The sequence below is a fragment of the Chelon labrosus genome (assembly GCF_963514085.1).
Source record: "Chelon labrosus genome assembly, chromosome: 11".
NCBI lineage: Eukaryota > Metazoa > Chordata > Actinopteri > Mugiliformes > Mugilidae > Chelon > Chelon labrosus.
The window spans coordinates 9,328,457-9,347,665 of record NC_140344.1 but is presented as its reverse complement, the minus strand read 5'-3'; the positions used below and the strand labels follow the sequence as shown (position 1 = coordinate 9,347,665).

Below are 19,209 nucleotides of genomic sequence, written 5' to 3'. Positions count from 1 at the left end.
CCTAATCAGAGCCATATGTCTCCACCACCGGTCTAGCCAGTCAAGAAACATCACCAAGGACTTGATATTGGGACACCACAGACATACACGAAAGCCCACAAGTATATGACAGTTATAAATGGATAACTGCACTGTTAAAAACTGCAGCGCGTTTCCAGTTGTGTCTCTTCAGTCTGCGTTTTCTGTTGGTAATTGTACTCGGAGACCACATTTTTAATAGACCACGCTAATGTTTTGCATGTTTCGGCCCATTAAAAGGCATAATATGCACTCGTGAATGTTATTTGTACTTTCCAGACAGTCACTTGTCTCCGTTCATTTCGGTAACACTACTGCAGAGTTAACTTGTGAGAGTGGGGGGGGATTTAAGTTTTAAAGTGTTGGTTTATCTTTCTTATTGAGTAAATACAGCTGCTACTTCTATAGCCAGCATCTAGCTCTCTTAATAAAAACCTACAAGAAAATCATAGCCCATGAGCCATTGTTGTAAGAATGAGCTTGCAGTCATTTGGTAAGCCATCACAGTAAACATAATGACCGATTTTATTCTTCTCTTCCAGTTGCACGGCAAAGCACAAAAGATTTTTTGAATCAGTCTGCAATTACCTTGCCATGCTACAGCACAGAGACAGAAAACAAAAGCAGGGGGGATGTTTAACGCGATGGATTCCCTAACGGTTTTCTGCAAGTTCATGTTGTACCTTAGCAAAATAAATAAAACCAGTGTCTGGAATAGACACTGGTAGCACAGTTACTGCAGCCAACAATCAGTAAAGGATGTAGCAACCCCCTCTGCTCCAGATATCACAACAACAAAGAGTGACTCTTTACTGCTGGTCTGTCTTTAATCTTATCTCTGCATACTGTAGAAGAGATAATGCACCATACAAGGGATGACAAATGCCCAAAATGGGAGCCAGAGCAGTGCCAGGCTCTAAGCCTGGCCAGCTAGAGCACAGTGAGCATCCAAGGGCAACTTCCCATGCCTTTCAAGAGCCTGCAGCTCACACTCTTGCTCTCCACCAACAATCTACAATCTGACCATGGGTGGAGGAAATTGGAGTGGCCGAGGTCGCATTCAAACAGTGTTAATCTTGTTGTGGGGAGGGTGGAGCGCAGTTCCTTTGAAGCTCAAACAAAGCATGTCTTGCCACATCTGTGTTAATCAGCAGAGCGCCACTAACAAGGCAGGGCAGCCCGAGGGCTTCCCTGTGGGGGGCCCGGAGGACTTGGTCTCACCGTTCCTCAATGCATGTTAAAGAAGACAGTGGCTGAAGTTATAATGAGAGCGATAACAATCTGATTTCTTTCAGTACACTCAATTAACATGCCGTATATGGTGAAGGCTGTGAATAACATTAATCATGACCCGTAGTCTGTGCTCAGAATCAGATTTATTTTACTGTAGCTGCACGTCAACTTGCATGGCAGTCGGTTTACAATGTCGTGTGTATAAAACGCGTTATCGAATTAAAATGATCCTGATATCAAGTAATATAACATATGCACTAATTCTTCACAATGAAGTGTAAACTAAATCTAACAATATGAAACTGCTCTCATTTCTTTTGATTTTTTTCATCTAAATCACAAACATCAGCGCTCGTGATTATCATCCTTCATCTTATTACAACTACATTTACACACACACACACAGGAAAAACACACCAGACCTGACCAATGACTACATAGCCATTAAGTTTGATAACTACTTTTAACTGAATTTAATTTGTGTCTACTCTTTTCAGATTTGCTTACCACAGTAGATAATTAGCTTAATCTTCCCAAAATATTCTGTGTGTACTTTCTGCATGAGTCCCAGTTTTAATATTCAGGCTTCGGTCAGAGATGGAAAATCCATTAAACCCAACGGCTTTAATGGTGTGTAGTCCAGAAAATAGAAATAATTTGTGTCCCTGTGTCATAGATCTTAGCTTGAAATACAACTTAATCATTTCACATACTGTATAAAGCATTTTGACCTGAAGGTTTGTATTAAAGTGTTAGACACACCACATATTATCTGGTGCTGGCAGTGTTGTAAAATATCCAAACGCTTAGGAAGATTTGTGCTTTCACACAACGCCCTCCTCTCCTCAGGGACAGCTTGGTGTATCCTGGAAGCCTGAGCATGTGCGCTGGCGCTTTGCAAGCTGGGACATATTGTTAAGAGATGAGAGATGAGAGTCAGGAGGAGCAGTATTTATCATCTCCAGTTTGATGTCTGGAAAGGTCTGGTCGTGGTAAATGAGCTTCAAGTGCGCCTCAAAGAGCTCTTTGAGTTTCCTACATTTTATGACGCTTTCAGTGTCGTCCTGTCACGGAAGGAGAGATCGAGAAAAGTTCATTTAGCAAGTGTCAAGAACCAAATAATGCTTTAGTATGACAGTTCTATCTCTAGTACCTCACTGAGGACTGCAAAGTTTCCAAAGATGAACCTGATGTCCGACACAAACTCTGCAGAGCTTTGGTAGCACAGACTCGGCTTAGCCTCCAGACGTTTTTTCACAGTGGAAAGATTCATTGGTCCTTTTACAGTCAGCCTGTTATTAGCACATACCTACAGTATTTAGAAAGGGAGAGATAATAAGACAATAAAACTTCATGGGGAGATGTTGAAATGAAAAAATCGTATTAAGCATTGCATGTCAACATTGTGCACAAGAGGTTATGAATTTCTATCCCTGCGTTGTTATTCTAAACTGCAATTTCAAGTCAATATCAAACACAGTGGTCACATGACTGTACTGAACAGTTTATAGAGCATAATACTCTGTGTTTATAAAGCTAAGAAATACTAGGAGGTCTGTGTTGGTGAAACAGGTCACTGTATATTCACCATGGATGATTAAAGTTGCTCTGCTTCTGATTCAAGTTTTCTTTGTGTTTGCTGATAAATACTGCATATTACATATAATTAAAATAAGAGCTGCAGTAACTCCATGTGACACTAATCCTGTGAACTTTTCCTCTCTAGTCAGTTGTGTTCGAGACTCACCGAGGGGGACACGGGCTCTTGAAAGTCTGAACTCAGATCGCTGCAAAACAAGTGCAGCAACAGCCTCTCGCACTTCTGCACGGAAAAAAAAATACACCTGACTTATTGATAGCCAAGAAACCAAACATTGTTACAGCCTATACTGTACAGTCAAGGACTACGTCTCAATTATATTACCATTTAAGTCCCCATTTTTAAATCACTGTCTTAATTTACATATGCCTATCTGGCTAACCATGGACAGAAAAAGTTGTTTTGTGGGTATTCATAACGGTATTAAAGGGTCTATGATTTCCTGTAAAATTACTGTTAAATGACTCATCCTGCACTCAAGGGAAGAGTAGACTGAATTCCTCTGAAAATTCCCTGTCACTTCCCTTGTGTCCTTTACCAGCAGTACTGCTGGCTTCAGCTCTCAGTTCAGTCATATCAGAATGATGGCTGATCAGATGAATGAAGCGGGACCAATCAAGAGCATACCGGGCTTTAGTTTTTACAGGAAACACGTGAATATGGAGAAACAAATAGCGTCCATGACATGATTCTTCTCCTACATAATATAGTGAAAGAGTTTTTATAGTTGAGATTGGTTCATTAAAGTCCACCCAAAATCTCTTTAGGTGTATCACACACATCTCCTTAATGGAGCACATCAGATTACGCTGTATAGGCTATGGCCAATTGTCTGCAGCTACGGCGTAGGCAGTTGCAGCCACAGCGTAGAAATGACAATATTCACAGAGGATCAGGCAAGCCAGTGACAGTCCTTTACAGACAGTAAAGGAGAGGAATCACGAGGAAGTTGCTTTTATTTAGAACTATTTTGGGAATACTGTATATGACAGTGGTCAATTAAACTACAAATATACTACACCTAATCAAGAGAGGTGAGGTGACTTTGGAAAGAACCCAGTGATTAGAGTGATGCTGATTCCTGCCACAATAATGGTATTTGTTGGTGATCTGCTATGACAATTTTAAATGCCCCTGTTTGAGTTACGTTAAGTTAAGTGACATATTTTATGTGACAATGTCTGTCTTTAAACTTTGTGGTAATCTAAGTCTTACTTAGAATAATTAACTGCTAACAAATCATTTAAAGAGTACGTACTCGTTTGTCCACGGGGGAATATCCGCCTTCAAACTCTGTCTCCTTCTTTATTGTTTTGGCTTCAGGTTGGCAGTCATACTCCATCTCAGGCACTAGAAGGTCACGGCAGAAAGAGCAAAACCATTCCCTGCTGAAAAGAGACAGAATCTAGTTAGAAGAAACACATATTAACAAGTGCATGATACTGCCGTTACCTGAAAACCTCAACGCCTCCAAAATGTGAAAAACAACAAAGGTTAACTGTTAAGAGCTGGGGTTTGTTGTTTTTTCATTCTGCACAGGACCACATTGATTCTAGTATAAACATGAAAATAAAACAACATGAGCTCTGGCATTTTCATCTGAGACCAGCAATAAATAAATGTTGACAGTGCTTGCCTGGGAGATTTAAGGAGAGCTGGAACATGGCACGTAAGATGAAAAACTTTGGAACACTTATGGCAGCGCAGCAGCTCTCCACCAGTCTGACACACAGCACACAAGGCTTCATTAGAGTCTTCCAGCCGAGCTTGATTTTGGTCTACCTGCTGTTCTCCTCCCACTAAACGGATGAGATTTTTAGTCTTACTCCAGTCCCATGGACTGCTGGGAGGCTGTGAAGGGCTGTGGGGTTTGTGGTCTATATCTTGAGGAGGAGTCGGGTCCTTGTTCCTTTCACCTTGGGAACTTCTTCGAGGTTGGTCATTTGTGCTGTCAGGGAGGCTGGCTCTGAGATAGGCATGTGCCTGAAATTCAAAAACAGAAAGAAAAAAGCTGAAAATACTGTAATCAATGTATAATAATGGTACTGAAGGTTTGGCTGGTTGATGGAGATGTTTGGAGAAATGTCATATTTCTACAAATAATCTACCAATAATTGTTCCAGTACTGACACAAAGTTCTGTATTCATCATGTCTGTCCCACACAGATCATGACTAACATTTCCAGTGCCTCTACTTTTGCTCCATCCTCTAAATACTGGGGTTTTGATAATGAGGCTAATGCTACGTGTCCATGCAGAGCACCTTTAAACTAACCCGTGTCAATCTAAAATGAGGACAGATTCAGCAACTGCATGGCTTATTTTTTGGCTCAAATGATTTCCAAACGGATGGCACAGTGGCATGGTGGTTAGCACTGATGCCTCACAGCAAGAAGGTTCCGGGTTTGAATCCATGGGCCGACTGCATGATCTCCCTGTGTCTGCGTGGGTTCTCTCTGGGTACTCCGGCTTCCTCCCACCGTCCAAAGACATGCTCATTAGGTTAATTGGTGATTTTAAAATTGGCCATAGGTGTGCATGTTAGCCCTGCGATAGACCAGGGTGTACCTCGTTTCTTGCCCCAGCTACAGCTAGGACAAGCTCCAGCTCCCCCAACCAGCCAACGCTGGGAAGTGGCACGACCCCTCGAGTCCCAGCACGCCCCTGACGACACGTACCGTGAGTACTTAATTATACTCCCGTTCTGATCATACACACTTACATACAGCTGTGGACACCACAGATGTTTAGTTGTTCATATTATACAACTTTTTAGTTTGCTTGAGGAATGCATGCACAATTGATGCCCTTAAAATGTCACAGCAAATTGAGAAAGTAAACAGATGTCTGCAAGGAGCCTCTTGTACACCCACTAACGACGACATTTCTGTCATGCAAACCCTAGTGGAGCGTTGCGTACTTGCAAAGTACAACATCCACTTAAGCTGCTGGCCTGTTTACAATGTGTCTGAGTGCTTCTCCTGCTTCTTGCTTCGTCTACCCTCACAGTAACAATAGTATCTGTTTCAGGTCTCACCATTTACTTTAGCATGTAAACCGTTACGATTGCCAAAGCTCCAGAAATAAGACCCAAGTCGTAAATGACAATCTTCCTCTATAGTCACACATTGTGTCAGTTCACTGGAATGGATCTAATCTATACATGGAACTCACAGACTGTGATAATGATGCATTGTGTCCTTACATAATCTGTGTCATCATCTGGCTCATCTTTGATGACAATGACTGGCCCTGGAGAAGACCTTCGTCTCTTCTTGACAGCAGAGAGCACTGCTCCACCAGTCAGGTGTGTTTCCAAGGGTTTCCAAGAAACAGTCCTTGAGAGACAAACAAGAGCCAATTAAAGCACAATTCACTGGAGAGACCAGTGGCTCAGAGGAACTAATGTCATATCAGAGAAAGAGGGGGCCTCTGTGCTCGTGTGTCTGCATATGAGCGTGTACGCAGCTGTCTTCCTACCCTGGTTTTTCCTCCTGGGATACAGCAGCGTACCCTGGAGAATTCTGCCGCCCTTGCACTTGGGAGAAATGAAAATCTGTTGGTGTATTACTTGACAAATACAACTCACATATATTCTGAATATCACTACAATATACTAAACTGTAGCAAGACCGAAGAGACATACCATTTCTGTTTGGCAGCGAAGGTGGCATGTCCTGAGGATAGATCGGTTTCACCATAACAACTGGACCAGCTGAGTCGCTCGGCCTGTTTGCATAAGTAGTATCCATCTAAACACAACATCACATAGCACTTACTAAATAATACAGTTACAATAGTCTACAGGTACGTTAATAAAGGAAATCACTCACTGCCTGTTGTGATTTAGGTGAACTTCCATTCCCGGGCAGTGGTGTTAACGTGGTGTAGAGAGGGTAAGAGGAGCAAACATCCACAGGCTTGGTTTGGTAGCCAGAGCTGCCTCCCACCCCCCTCAGATGGTGCTACAATGAAAGATGGAGAACATGTTGCAGTCATTTCACCTTCCTGTCAGACTCTGTAAGCATATGGTGACGGAGGTGGAGATGAAAAGATAGTCATTCATTACCCTGTCGCTAGCTGTGTGGGTTGATGCCCCATGGCAGAAACCAGAAAAGAGAGAGCTAAGTCATAAGCAAAACGCCCTGCAAGCTTTAGCAGCTGTAAATTATCCTTCTCTTCCTGCAAAATGTATAACAGTATACAGTTTTTATAAAACACTAAGACGCATGTGACTAATTTAGGTTGGTTAGATACTTAAACATAAGCACAACTACACTTACACAAGGGAGTGCCTTTTTCACTGAATGCAGAAGCCCTACAGGCCTGCTTCAATGTAAATTAATTCCAAAATAGCACAACAGTCAAGCTGCAGATATTTCATTGCCAGCTTTTCTTTTTTTTCCCCATCAACATTATGAGGTAATCTTTCAAATTAATCTTCCCTAGCAGCTGCTATGATATAACAACTAAACTGCAGAAATTCATGTTGATTACTTCTCTTAATTCACTCTAAGGTGATTTGACCACAGTGTCACGTTAAGCTACCCAGAAAACAGTCTGAAAGCCTTCCCCAGCAGAATTCCTAATGCAGCTATGACAGCTTGTATGACTCAACTTATGCATGCACTTCACACACCACCATTGTCCTGTGAATGGTCTTATACTTCAGAGTGGGAACCAAAACACCCGTGAACTAGACTAAACAACTTGGATGTACAAGATATTATCGGGCCTTATATAATGGAATTTTGGGGGTCGCATGTTGGCTGCAGCTGCATTGCAGATTTAGCTGATTTACTTTATGATTTTGAGTCATAAGCTCATCCAAGACTGAAATCCACCCTGACAAGAAAAGACATAGACTGCCCAGGATGTGAAGGCTGTCAGCTCTATTTAGGACGATGCCATCTGCTGTCGGTGCTTGTTAAGAGGGCATGTCAGTCAAACAGACATGAGTACGCTCACACACTCGCACGCAGATATGCACAGTAACCTGAGGAGAAAATCCAAGGCTTGGTAAGCTGCTAGTTGGGCTGACATGGTTGGGTGGAGGTACCATAAACCTGCGGCCTGGTTGGGGAGGCATGCTGTGGGAGGGAGAGCCACCATGTAGGGACCCCGGCACTGTTCGCGGCAGTCGGACGCTCTGGTACCATGTCCAGGGTGGAGGAGGTGGCTGGGGCTGCCAGTGGGCCTGTGGGTTCAGCTTGTCCACCTGCATCTGGAGCTGAGCCAGAGTGCTATGAGGAGCTCCCAGGGCAAAGCCGTGGGGTGAGCCTGGGGGGCCCTGCCCAGGGAGAGTGAGCTGATGAGGGATACCCTGAAACCCACCCAGCTGGTGGCCTGGTATACTCTCCACCACTAAAGAGCCTGAGGGGACATAAACACAGAGACACCATGAGCATAACAAGCAGTGATAAAAGATACACAGCACAGAAAGAACCTTAGATATGAAAGGGCTTGGGCAGAAAGAAAGTAAAATGTTGCTGGGGTAAAAACATGCCAAGTGTGGCTACAGCTAGCAACAATTAACATTTAATATGAATCTGCTCTGACAAACTGTTCAGTCAATAGAATGTGGCATTAAATAGCTTGTTTTGATATTTTGAAATAGTGGATGTTAATTTACAATGACGTCAACTGAAAAGAAAATCCCCTCATCTGGAACTAGACAATGTTTGGAATATTTGCTCAATAAAGACTAATTCTGCCAAGATTTCTTTAGATTAATCTCATACTTGAGCAAGAATGTCAGACCGAAATGAACTGAGGACGCCGTGAGTGCCAATATTTTAGCCCCTGTTAAGCTCTGGGCCCTCTCAATCCTTCTGAGCTTTCTCCACCCAACTGATTATGTTCCAAATCACTCCCCTGGCTCATCTGACTTTCGCTGCACTTGTTTAATAAGTCCATTATGAGTCTTAATTGGTTCATATCTAGCTACAAACTTGTGACAAGAAAATGTCCTTAAAACTAGCCAGTAGCAGACAACAATCAAATCTGGTTTAAGTTTCAAGGTTTCCAAAACTACTAAACAGAATAAAGAAGACTTCATTCTCATGGCTCTAGATCAGATAATTTGTCTCACCCAGATCAACATTTGAGGCCCAGTAAGAGGCTCGACACTGGAAGCGCACAGTGCTCTGTGGTATAAATGAGGCACTGCATTTTGCCCGCAGGAGGTTTCCAATCTGAAACAGAATCTGCAACAGAAGGGATGTTATCAATAATTTTCAGAGTAGGACACTTGTGTGTTACAAAAGGCATATGTTGCACTTCATCATGTCCAAGCTAGACCAAGCTAGTGTTTCTGACAGGCTTTCGGAGGGGAGCTGAGTTTCAGACTGGGAAAATAAGACGGCGATGTGATACCATTGAGTGGATAAATGATCAGTTGGGCCTCACCAAGCGTTTACAGTACAAGAGGGCCGTGCTCCCATTCCTGACCGTGGCCCATTTGGTGAAGTTGATGACATGATCCAGGTGTCTGGATAGATAACCAATGTCCTCTTGTTGTTTTCGCAAGACGCTCTCGTGATCCTTTGTTACAGCCTAGAAAACAAGAATAACAGCGCAGCGTAATACAGTTGACTGAGCATGCGAGCAAGTATTGTTCTCAAGGATACAACACCATGGGAAGTTACAGGACTGCATGCAAAAGTTTACCGCACGCACATCCAAAAAGCGATAAAGCGATTTGTTCTTTTTTCTAAAGTTACAGGACTGCAGCATGTGGTAAATAATGAATAATGCTTTCGTATAATTTGTGCACGTATAAAGGGTTTTGTCATACCTCAAGTTGGTTAACCAGCATCTTTCCCTTCTTGTTGATCTCAAGAATCAAACTGCAGATGGATTTCTTTATTTCATTATGAATAGATGAACGGTTCTGGTCAACCTGTAGGAGTCTGCAAACAACGATCAAATCACTAGCAATACGAAATAAGAAGTGTGGTTCTTCTTCTGTCAGTTTAATATGGTTTCTACCAGCTGTTCTTATTCATGAGACCATCATGAGGTTATATGGTGGATCTAAATTCCCCACGCCTGTGGAAAAATTAAATACGTACCCACTGTTGATGGAGTTTGTCACCTCTTCAATCAGTTTCTTTTTCTCCTGCAGCTGAAGGGTCACACTCTCCATGTGCTGTTTGTGGTTTTTATAAGCATCTTCAAGGAACTGGTAACTAATTCAAAGACATTACTAAGTCAATACACACATGGTAAAACATATGTCAATTATGAAATATTATGAAATATTAATATACTATATGTCTGTAGAATGATTCTCTGAATGTACTTTTTTCTCATCCCCTCCCCGACTGAATGATTAGCAGTAATATAACAGCAGCTAGCAGGCATGCTGTTATTTAATCAAACACACTTCACATTCACTCTGGGCAATATGCTGACATCAATATTACTATTACCATGAGGGTTTTCTCTATTATTAACACAGTATGTGAATGCCAGCATGGCATTTATAAATCAAAGTATTTCAAATAAAAGTGAAATTTCATACAGAAGGCGTAGGAACCTTTGTCACATTAAGGTATAAACTCTGACAGTACTTGTGGTCTTTGTGCTTGACAAGCTGGCAGTCACGACAGGTCAGTAAGTCACAGGTCTCACAGAAGAGTTTCAGTGGCTCTTGTTTGTGGATGTCACAGAACATCGGCCTCTGAGTTGACACACCGTGCACATCTGGAAGGCAACAAAAAGCCGATGTGGACCTTCATTCATTCATTAATTCATTCCGTGGTACAAAAGCAAGAAAAGCAGGTACACAGTACATGTATTTTGATGTATATTCAAAACATTATTTTTGAAGTATTTCAAAGGAAAAACAAAATGTAAGCTAAAAACGCACTATAATACCTTGGGTTACTTCTGTCTTCTGTCTGATGGTGTGGTCTTTGGTGAATTTGACTCTTTGGTGGGCCTCCACGCAGGTGGCACACAGGTACTCAACACAGTCAACACAAAACCCAGCTGCTTCAGTGCTGTCGTCACAGGTCATACAGAGCTACAGGTGGATGAGACACAAGGTGAAACTACTGGAGAGGTGTTATTTCTTCACAATTTACTTCTTGTCTAATCACAAAAAAAAGAAGTTGGGCGTCTTGTGAATTCACAAGAGCTATTTGTTGCATTTGTTTCCATTTATCATGCCCCTCCCAGCAGAGAAAGGTGGTGTAGAGATGTTGTTCAGCTTTGTCTGCCAATGAAACCGACACTGTTTTGCAAGGCTGCATTTATGCACTTATCTCAGAATGTTTTGCGTCTGCATATCCAGGTCAGTTTGACCTGAGCTACAGGTGGAAGCAAAACATGAGTACAGAAAAAGTGCAAATACAAATATAGTATGGAATGTAAATATGATAAGTATGAAAGGAAGGGTAAAGATAAAATGTCCACCACATGCCTCATCTGAAAGAATGAGGTGGCAACATTTGGTTAAGCCCAAGTACCCCGTTGATGCTCCATGGTGTTAGTCTGTTGCAGCAGAGTGCCCTTGCTTATCATTCAAGAATATACATCGATCAGGCATAACATTATCAGGCATAACATATTCCTAATATTATGCAGGTCTTCCTTGTGCCTCCAAATCAGTTGTGACTCATCAGAGAATGGACATGGTCCTTCTGAGGGTGTCCTGTGGTGTCTGGCAACATAATGTTGTTAGTGGGGGCCTTTTGGTCCTATGGGTTGAGGGGAGGGGCCTCTGTGGATCAGGCTTGTTCCAGTGCATCCCACAGATGCTTGATCAGTCTGGGATCTAGTGAATTTGGAGGCCAGGTCAACACCTGTTTTTCATATTTTTGTGTGTGTGCCTGTGTCAGGCTGTGTCCTGCAGGGTATGGCTGCTGCCATCAAGGAGTTTCATTGCTACGGGGTGAGGGTGTCTGGTCTGGTCTAGGTGGGTGGTACATGTCTAATTAACATCCATATGAATGCCAGGTCCAAAAGTCTCCCAGCAGTACCTTGTATTTTCACAAGATGGTCAGTGTTATTCACTTCTCCTGCCAGTGGTTTTAATGTTGTGGCTGATCGGTCTAGTAGACATTATCCGGAAAACTAGAAGCAAGGCTGCCCCCGTATGGTAATGCAGTTTGTCACAAACCTGTACCGTCCTCTCCACTGTGCTGCTGGGAGCCTCCACTGAGTCTTTCACAAAGACGTTATCCATTACATCCACCTCCATACACTCCTGCCTGCACACCGGACAGCGGATCACATTCACTGGAATCGAACAGGAACATTTATTCTAAGCACAAGGTCATTTCGTGGGAAAATGACTGACACGTTAGACAACATGGTGCATTTACAATCCACACATCCATAACTACCCTTTCGTCGATCCTTGGCTATTGTTTGTAAACAAAATGACTCACGTGGTTTGGTCGCGGTGTCTGCCTGGGAGTTGGTGGGATCTGTCATGGCCAAATTCCTTGAGGGCGAAGGGAGGCATTTCTTGCAATAAGAGTGCAGACACGGCAGAAGTTTGGGCTCCCGGCTGTGAAAGTTTAGATGGCAAATGGGGCAGGTGTCCAGGTAATTTGGGTCGGCTGCACCGGACGTCTCCTCATGCACCGGCATGCTCTCTGCTTCGTTCTCGACGATGATGACAGCAGCGTCCGCCGGCTCTCGTTTTTCCGTGCACTGATCCATTTATCCTTCAAAGCTATACGGGCGCACGAGATATCCCCACGCATGAAAGCAGTCCTGGCCACGGAGTCATACTCACTACGCTCTCCGCATCTTCTCACACCGGCAACGTCTTCTTCCCTGTCTGCCACTTCACAAACAGAGCGCTGTTAATACATTGAGCTGATAATTTTGCGTTGTCGTCTGTCTGTATCGATCCTGGTGACAAACCTGTGGCACAGAGGATAAAACACACTTCCTCGGCTTCTCGCGCTCCCGTGCCGCAGATGTCGCTCAAATTGCACCGCACGCGCTCGTTGCGGCATGCACGAGAGGAGGGGTGGGGTCAAGATGTTGCGCGTTCTGATAGGGAGACCGCGCAAGAGCTCCAGTGTTTGTCATACTTGTCATTATCCAGGTATTTTTTTAAGAAATACGGTTACAGTGGGTACGTATTTGAGTAAAAGGCTGTTACTCCTCAGGTAACGTTAATTAAAAACTGTAGCATGATATTATAGCATCTCTACTACGAAGAAGTTTACAACCTGTCCTCAGGTAATAACTAAATAACTAGAAAATTCCTGCGGAAATTTTGACTGTGCCAATACTGCTTCTGCCGACGTAAGTCCCATTAAAATTGTGTGTGGGGTCTGCCCTCCAACTTAATTCTCGTCTGAAAGGCATGGCATCTATACAGTCTCTTTATTAGGTTTTGGTTGGTGTTACATGCTTTTATTTTGACAGAGTAGTTTTGTACTTTTCTTTTGAAATACCCATTGACCCTCCCTTTGGTTACTAGTGGGGCCTTTATAGAAAACCCTGGCTCCAAAAAAGCCTGTTTGTAGGCACTTTGCGTTGAACATCCTCATCATCCTCTGCGAGAGGACATGAAAAGAAAAAAATCCTGATTGATTGTGATCGGCGATCACTTAACCGTTAGGTGAAATTAAATCAAAGAAAAACAAAGAAAAACTGTGTTTAATAGTGAAAGTAAAAGCATTTCCACACGTACAATGCAAAGGGAACCCAAGGGACTGGGACTGAACAGCTGTGTAGCCTTAAGAAAACCATTAATCAGTGAGGCTAACCAGAAAAAAGGGCTTCAATTTGCTAGGGAGCATAAAAATTGGACTCTGGAGCAATGGAAGAAGGTCATGTGGTCTGATGAGTCCAGATTTACCCTGTTCCAGAGTAATGGGCGCATCAAGGTAAGAAGAGAGGCAGATGAAGTGATGCACCCATCATGCCTAGTGTCTACTGTACAAGCCTGTGGGGGCAGTGCTATGATCTGGGGTTGCTACAGTTGGTCAGGTCTAGGTTCAGCAACATTATGTGCTCAAAGAATGAGGTCAGCTGACTACCTGAATATACTGACTGACCAGGTTATTTCATCAATGGATTTTTTCTTCCCTGATGTTCACGGGCATATTCCAAGATGACAATGCCGGGATTCATGGGGCTCAAATTGTGAAAGAGTGGTTCAGGGAGCATAAGACATCATTTTCACACGTGGGTTGACCATCACAGAATCCAGACCTTAACCACATTGAGAATCTTTGGGGTGCTGGAGAAGGCTTTGTGCAGTGGTCAGACTCTCCCATCATCAATATAAGATCCTGGTGAAAAATGAATGCAACACTGGATGGAAATAAATCTTGTGACATTGCAGAAGCTTATCAAAACAATGCCACTGTGAATGCATGCTGTAATCAAAGCTAAAGACGGTCCAGCACAGAGTGTGACTTTTTGTCCAGGCAATGTACTTTGCAACTTCACGCAGATGCACTTTATTTAAAGGTATCATCCCTTTAAATTCTAAAACTTCAATATTATGTTTTAACTTCGGTGCCGGTTAGATAGCGGTAACAAGCTTTCGCTAGCCTCGAGTTAGCTCCCAGCTAGCTTCCGGTTAGCCCCTGGCTAGCCTCCCGTTATCCATTGCTAACATACCGGAGCTATGCTGGAAGGCTAGCCTAAGGGTAATTCATTAGTCGGCTAATTATCTAGTTCTGCTACCAGCTATTTTGGGCACAGACACTTAACATATAAAGCAATCAGGTGTTATTTGTATTTAAAATGGACCAAAACCTCAAACACGGCTGAGAAGTTGTCATTCACTCAGGTGAGGACCAGGTGTTTGAGCAAACAAGGTCCGTTGCTTTTTAGGGGAGCTGTTGCCACAGCAACTAATTACTTGAAGGGCGTGTGTGGGGTCAAGGACCTGCTGGTTAACCACGGCGACTCTGTGTAATGTAGGAGTGTCAGGCGCCTCTGCCAGCTCTCAACTTGACTGGCATTTATTTGAAACTATATTTTCCACCAGAGGGAGCCACGTGTTTTAACAACCACACACACTTCTCATTTATTTAGACTGACCAGTATGGATTGAAAAAAGGAAAATAATGTTTTTATCTGCATTCTGTGGTGACATGCCTACACACCAGACACATGGATGATTAAAATGATCCAAAACAGTCCCCTGTAACAGAGATTTCAGGTATAATTTATCGTATATAAGTTCAGTGGTGACCACATGGTTGACTGTGACTCTGCTAGATGATAATAACAACCACTACCTGTTGTGACAGTTACAACTGAACATGACCTATCCAAGTATCCTTCTCCATGTTGCAGCCACATTAAAAGCAATGAAGGGCGTTGTGCTTTTGTACATTTTGTCTTGCAATATATTAACCATCCCACTGGCTATGTCAAATACATTTAATAATAGCCTAACAAGCCCTACTGTCGCCATAGTGCTTGTGCAAGTATATCGAAGCTGAAAGCTGAAAGCAAGTGATGACGTCTTAAATATTTCTTCCTAAAAAGCCATCCTGGTAATTGTCCACATTATGTTTTTGCATTAAAAGCACGGATAAGAGAGCTGCTTTCTGTAATGCTCAGTGGAATTATTGTGATGAAAACAAAACAATGTGAAGCAATGCACAGTGCAATACTAATGTCCACTAAGTGTCAGGTCCAACTGTTTGGTTACACTTAGAGGCCACTGAGATAAGTGCATGGAGGATAAAGAGCCAGGGTTCAATGTTCATGGCCAGGCTCTGTATAATCTCTTTGATAGGCTAAAGAGCAGTTCAGTCACCCACATTTGCACACACATGAATCTGTCAGCAGAGGACCACAGTATCCCTCTCAGCGATGGTAATCGTATTCCACTGCTGGGATTGGGCACCTATGGAGACCCTCGAACGGTGAGAAGAATAGCTTGTGTTTATTCAGTCAGGCATAAACTTTGGTGTTTATGCCTGGTTAACCACGGTGACTCTGTGTAATGTGGGAGTGTCAGTGTTTATTGTTTGTAGTGACTGGATTAATTTCCAATATAACACATGAATAAAATGTGAACATATATAACAGAGACAAGTCAAATAATATTGACATCTTGAGTTGAACTCCAACAGACTCCCAGAGGCACAGCACTTGAGTGTGTCAAGCTGGCCATAGATGTGGGTTACAGGCACTTCGATGGAGCGTTGGTATATTTCAACGAGCATGAAGTGGGTCAAGCCATTAGAGACAAGATTGCTGATGGAACTGTGAGACGAGAGGACATCTTTTATTGTGGAAAGGTAATGCACGTACTGTATATTCTCTCATATGTTTTTCAGTATACTTCTAATACTGCTCTTGTTATTCTCAATCCACACTAATTAGATATTTGATTGTTGACCGGTTTGCTTGTTTTGTGTTATTTTTCTTAGCTCTGGAATACCTTCCATCCACCAGAGTTGGTGAGACCAGCCTTGGAGAGGACGCTCAAAGCGTTAAAACTCGACTATGTGGATCTCTACATTGTTGAGCTACCTATGGCCTTCAAGGTATCTCTTGTCGTGGCGACTGAAAATCAGTCGTTTGTCTAGTGCAGATGAGAGTTGGTCAAAATACCAAGTTATATTTCCCTCACACAGTAAACACAGAACATATCAGCGTTAGGTGATATTGTGGTTCCATTCTCAGAGGAGGATTTGAAATAAGAAGCTAATTCAGTGTCTCAAAGTGTAATGAAACAAAACAGTTTTTAGTTATTAAATATGCTCTGGATGAGAGGAGATAATGGGGAAATTAGAATCATTTTGTGAAGTCTTTTGTCATAGATTTGAATATTTGTCCCAAGTGTGACACCCACACCCTCATTTTATACAATGTCAGCATCACAATGCCACTACAAAAGGGATATGTTTAAGGAATAAGTGTTAATGCTGAGTATCAAACTGTGCTTACATTTTAGCCTGGAAATGAATTTTATCCAAAAGATCAGAATGGAAAATACATCTACCACCACACAGACATCTGTGCAACATGGGAGGTGAGTTTTGCAGTTTTTCTCCTCCATATTGTCTGAGATTATCTGATGTCTTCATAATAATGAAAATGTAGTTTCCTTAAGTCTGAAATAAGAATCATATTAAAAAATGCATAAACTAGGCACGCTCTCATTTGTTAGTGGAGATTAATTGGACCAGGCTGTATCTGTAAACCTCAGTGGGAGCCATTTTTTTGAATGCTGCAAAGTGTGACACGTTCACTGAAGAATCCACCTAGTACTACCGTGGCTAGTATATACTGTATACTGTGCTTCGTTTATGTTCAACTGGATTTGGTAGAACTGCTTGTGGAGTATTTTTAGTTCCAGTAACAACAGTATTCAGGGCGCAGTGGTGTGGAGGTTAGCACTGATGCCTCACAGCAAGAAAGTTCTGGTTCGGCTCGCTGTGGCCTTTCTGTGTGGAGTTTGCATGTTCTCCCTGTGTCGGCGTGGGTTCTCTCTGGGGTCTCCAGCTTCCTCCCACTGTCCAAAGACATGCTTTAGGTTAATTGGTGATTCTAAATTGGCCGTAGGTGTGTATGTGAGTGTGAATGATTGTCTGAGAGTCAAATTCAGTCACTATCATTTTATTTCCTTATAACACGTCAAGGTGTCCTAGATGTGTCTGTTTCTGTGCATTATAGAAGTGCTTTTACAGTAAGGTATATAAGCATTGTCTTCCAAGAAAATATGAAAATAATTATGTTTGCGTAGGATATTCTTTCAAACTCTGAGGTTGATCTCTGCTGCAGCATAACTAACTGTCTAAAAATTACCAAATGTTCAGAAAACCTTCTTGTCTCTTCACTGTGCTTTATGTTTGTATACAGATAATCACTACCAGGCTTTATAAAGATGCTAAATGTTTTTTTTTTACTCAAAAGGCTTTGGAGGCTTGCAAAGATGCCGGGCTGGTTAAGTCTCTGGGAGTCTCCAACTTCAACCGCAGGCAGCTGGAGCTGCTGCTGAACAAGCCTGGCCTCAAACACAAGCCTGTATCCAACCAGGTGACCCCAACTTTAAACACCCACTGATAGTGTAGCTGTAGTTAATGTAATACAATAGTATATTATAGTAACCAGCATTATAGGATGTTAATATGAAGCATTGTAAAAGCATTTTTCCAAAATGTTATTTATCTAAAACTTTTTTTTTCTTGTAGTTAGGAAAAAGCTCAGGTTACTGGCCACATTTATTTTAAATGGTACACTTTCTGCTCGCTTACTTGAAGGTTGAATGCCATCCATATTTCACCCAACCCAAGCTTCTGGAGTACTGTCGTCAGAATGACATTGTGATTGTCGGCTACTGCCCAATTGGCTCCTCCAGAGATGCATCGTGGTATGTAGGCTTTAACGCACTTTCAAGGCCGGTGTGATATATTTAAATAGAAGAAATGTCTTTTTTATTTTCTTCTGATCTTGTATTGATTCCATGGAAGGTTGCAATGACTCATTTTAAACAAAATATTAGATCAAAATAAAAAATCTCAAATCTACGGTGGCCGAAATCGCTAAGACATGACAAGATTTTAAGATGATAAACTGCACACTGCAACGTTGTTATTGATATCAAGCCTCAACATTTAGTGGCGCTAAACATTAAATCTTTCCTAGTATCATTTGTATGTAATTCTCCCTCTGGTTTAGGGTGAATGTGAAATGCCCTCCTCTGCTGGATGATGAGCTTCTTGTCTCCATTGGGAAAAAGTACAAGAAGAGTAGCGCCCAGGTGGCCCTGCGCTTCAATGTGCAGAGAGGGGTCGTTGTGATTCCAAAGAGCTTCAGCCCCGAGAGGATCAAACATAACTTCCAGGTATTTTATTCACGTGATTTTGATTAAATACATATGTACAGTATTTAGTGAAGGCATGAGAGGTTGCTTTAATCAACCATTTCAGCAAAACACATCATAATTCTTCCCAGATATTTGATTTTTCACTCACTGAGGAAGAAATGAAGGCCATAGAAGCCCTGAACAAAAACATTCGCTTTGTGGAGCTGCTGATGTAAGTACAGGCTTTAAAAGTGTCTAACCTGCTGTGAATGCTTTTGTATAATTTAAAATCAGCTTTATGCAAGAAATAATAACTCTTCTTTTATTTTGACACAGGTGGAGTGATCACCCGGAGTACCCATTTCATGACGAATACTAAGCTTTTTAACTTGTATTACAAAGCTCATGATTTCCACAATAGATTTTTTTTGTCACTCCAAGTAAGAAAAAAATAGACAAGTAAACAACAAAGTTGGACTCTTGTTTGATTCACTTTATTTATTACAAATGTTTGGTGCATTTTCACACTCAACACTAGATGGCCCTTTCATACAGTAAATGAAAGGACTAATACATAAATGATGGCCTTTAAAGACAACACTCA

The 19,209-nt window shown here is 42.1% G+C and overlaps 2 protein-coding genes across 4 annotated transcripts; one reads left to right on the top strand and one right to left on the bottom strand.

The window, feature by feature from the left end:
* Nucleotides 1–1,107: 1,107 nt before the first annotated feature.
* LOC311496008 (transcription intermediary factor 1-alpha-like) lies at nucleotides 1,108–12,675 on the bottom strand. Of its 3 annotated transcripts, XM_084555729.1 has the most exons (17): nucleotides 12,250–12,675; nucleotides 11,979–12,097; nucleotides 10,733–10,880; nucleotides 10,426–10,558; nucleotides 9,925–10,041; nucleotides 9,648–9,762; nucleotides 9,260–9,406; nucleotides 8,943–9,057; nucleotides 7,848–8,224; nucleotides 6,685–6,816; nucleotides 6,332–6,603; nucleotides 6,057–6,189; nucleotides 4,488–4,834; nucleotides 4,110–4,239; nucleotides 2,999–3,073; nucleotides 2,405–2,560; nucleotides 1,108–2,315 (listed from the first exon to the last, which is right to left on the bottom strand). In XM_084555729.1, exons 1-17 carry the CDS (start codon nucleotides 12,524–12,526, stop codon nucleotides 2,097–2,099), a joined length of 3,012 nt encoding a protein of 1,003 aa, XP_084411855.1. In that variant the 5' UTR covers nucleotides 12,527–12,675; the 3' UTR covers nucleotides 1,108–2,096. The 3 variants fall into 3 exon arrangements, with proteins under 3 accessions (XP_084411855.1, XP_084411853.1, XP_084411854.1); XM_084555727.1 differs by lacking the exons at nucleotides 1,108–2,315; nucleotides 2,405–2,560; nucleotides 2,999–3,073 and having other exon boundaries at nucleotides 4,235–4,593; nucleotides 4,678–4,834; XM_084555728.1 differs by lacking the exons at nucleotides 1,108–2,315; nucleotides 2,405–2,560; nucleotides 2,999–3,073 and having other exon boundaries at nucleotides 4,235–4,834; nucleotides 6,332–6,389; nucleotides 6,498–6,603.
* A 2,543-nt stretch (nucleotides 12,676–15,218) lies between these two features.
* LOC311495232 (aldo-keto reductase family 1 member D1-like) lies at nucleotides 15,219–18,984 on the top strand (the record flags this gene model as incomplete). The annotated part of the gene is made up of 9 exons (XM_084554622.1): nucleotides 15,219–15,714; nucleotides 15,925–16,092; nucleotides 16,225–16,341; nucleotides 16,752–16,829; nucleotides 17,714–17,836; nucleotides 18,061–18,170; nucleotides 18,479–18,644; nucleotides 18,755–18,837; nucleotides 18,942–18,984. The coding sequence occupies exons 1-9, from the start codon at nucleotides 15,523–15,525 to the stop codon at nucleotides 18,982–18,984; spliced, it is 1,080 nt and encodes a 359-aa protein (XP_084410748.1). The 5' UTR covers nucleotides 15,219–15,522.
* Between the last annotated feature and the right edge of the window lie 225 nt (nucleotides 18,985–19,209).

Bases quoted from the DNA above. Each gene is read 5' to 3' on its own strand.
- LOC311496008 (XM_084555729.1), bottom strand. From the start codon at position 12,526: ATGGATCAGTGCACGGAAAAACGAGAGCCGGCGGACGCTGCTGTCATC. The intron at 6,604-6,684 runs GTGAGTGATTTC...TGTTGTGTTTAG, and splicing joins CACCTAAATCACAACAGGCA to ATGGATACTACTTATGCAAA. The intron at 2,316-2,404 runs GTACTAGAGATA...CTTCCGTGACAG, and splicing joins ACTTTGCAGTCCTCAGTGAG to GACGACACTGAAAGCGTCAT.